The sequence below is a fragment of the Egretta garzetta genome, unplaced genomic scaffold (assembly GCF_000687185.1).
Source record: "Egretta garzetta isolate BGI_Z169 unplaced genomic scaffold, ASM68718v1 scaffold799, whole genome shotgun sequence".
Taxonomy (NCBI): domain Eukaryota; kingdom Metazoa; phylum Chordata; class Aves; order Pelecaniformes; family Ardeidae; genus Egretta; species Egretta garzetta.
This window is the reverse complement of record NW_009260759.1, coordinates 231084-232790: the sequence shown is the minus strand read 5'-3', so window position 1 is coordinate 232790 and position 1707 is coordinate 231084. Positions and strand designations below refer to the sequence as shown.

At 56.3% G+C, this 1707-nt stretch overlaps 1 protein-coding gene across 2 annotated transcripts in view; it reads left to right on the top strand.

Moving 5' to 3' along the window:
• Positions 1 to 822: 822 nt before the first annotated feature.
• Positions 823 to 1707, top strand: part of HDAC7 (histone deacetylase 7) — a 53078-nt gene continuing 52193 nt past the window's right edge. For both annotated transcript variants that reach the window (XM_035901429.1, XM_009646013.2), the window contains exon 1: positions 823 to 1273. In XM_035901429.1, coding sequence (XP_035757322.1) covers positions 1171 to 1273 — 103 coding nt within the window. In that variant the 5' untranslated portion in view covers positions 823 to 1170. The remainder of the gene's footprint in view (positions 1274 to 1707) is intronic.

The window sequence follows — 1707 nt, the reverse complement described above, 5'->3', positions numbered from 1 at the left end:
TCTTAACGTTGGTTGCTAACCGAGACCAGACCTCTCCTAAAAACATCTGGCGACTGGGCGCGATTGCAACCCTTTCTTCTAAGCGTGCGCGATGCTGAAGAGCTGCAAGGGTCTGCTTGAGGTTAGAAAGCAAAGACAAGGTTTGGGGTTTGTGGGTGCTCTCTCTGGTTGCTTTGGTCATGTCCGCTCCCTTTGAGGCTCGGCTGGGCTGTGTGCGAGCGCCTGGTCGCAGCAGGATCTCTGGCAGCCCTGCACCACGGAGGTGCCTGGGCAGGCTGAACCTGCGGCAACACGCTCGGCTCGATGTGGGCTGCGCGGCGGCGGTGCGGGCAGCACGGGGAGGCTGTTGGCCGGGGGTTTGCCAGATCCCAGGCAGGGAGAAGCAATGGCCACGGCTGCGCTGGTGCCCGGTGGGGTCCGGCTGTGCAGTTCTTGTTGGGCTCAGCTGGTTGGGGATGCTCAGGGCACTGTGGATGACCCGCTTGGTGTCACGCCGCTACAAACACAGACGCCGTGTCTTGGGTTTTGAGGCATGAGCTGGCCCAGCGGTGTGGAGGTGGCCTTGGGGATTCGTCACAGCATTTGTTTTGCCTCAAAAGCACGCGCGGTGGCTCTACCTTCTCTTACCCAAATCTTTCTTGGTGAGGTGAGAGTTGTTGTGCAGAGTTTCCTCTTTAGATCCTCTTATGTCACGCTGCCCCGCCGGCTGAGTGTGCTCAAAATAGCTGCCAATCCCAGTAGGTTTCACTTCAAGGTCTCTATTCTTAGCTCGCTGGTTAGCTGAGCAAGCCGTGTTACTCAGTAGTCATGAGTTCAAGGAGCGTAGGGTAAAGACGAGCAAACTTATGCCACGAAGAAATTCCGTTTGCATTTCATGGCAGCTCCAAAGGGACGGCTTGGGCAGAGCCCTACCCAGCAGCCTCAGGCTTGCATGCTCAACCAGAGGGCCAAATGTACGTGAGTCCAAAATAAGAGGTGCCGGAGCTGGTACGTAACTCCGGAGGAGGCAGAGGGCTCAGGAGACGGGATGACTCAGTAGACGAGAGTCTGCTAAGTGGCTTTATTGCATCTGACCCATCTACGAGCAGCCTTATCAGAAGCGTCTTTACTGCTGCACCAATGACCAGATATGTGCATGCGTGGCAGGAGTGAAGCAGAAGTGAACGTGGGATGCGGAGCGGTGGCTTCCCGGGAGTGGAACTAGCTGGATGTTCTCAGAGTCTTACGCCGAGGCTGAAGATATCTGCTGCGCTGGTGATGTTCAGCCCGTCCTGTAAGTGCCTTTCCCATCCCTGGGGTTTTTTTTTTTTTTTCCTTCCTTGCCTGGCTGTGAATCCTGAGTAGTCGGGTGGGCTGGCTAAAGGTGGACACGGGAGCGTCCTTCTGCGCGGCACATGGAGAATGGCTCACGCACGGGCCTGAACGGAAGCTCTGATCCGTGTCTGGTGGACACAGCCACTGCTGGGACAGGTTAAGGACTTTGTGGTTTCGATCGCCCGTATGCAGGGTCCCCAGCTTGTAGCCGCAGGAGACGAGCAGATGGCGTCAGTCCCAGTTGTACCAGCAAACGCAGGACAGGCTCATCGTTATCTGCTCAGCCATTTCTGGCTGTTTGATTGGGAAATCCCATTTACCCACTCACTCTTGCTCGGATCTGATGAAGGCGCTGCTTAGATGGATGTAGAGGAACCCCTTGCTAGCCCTTCA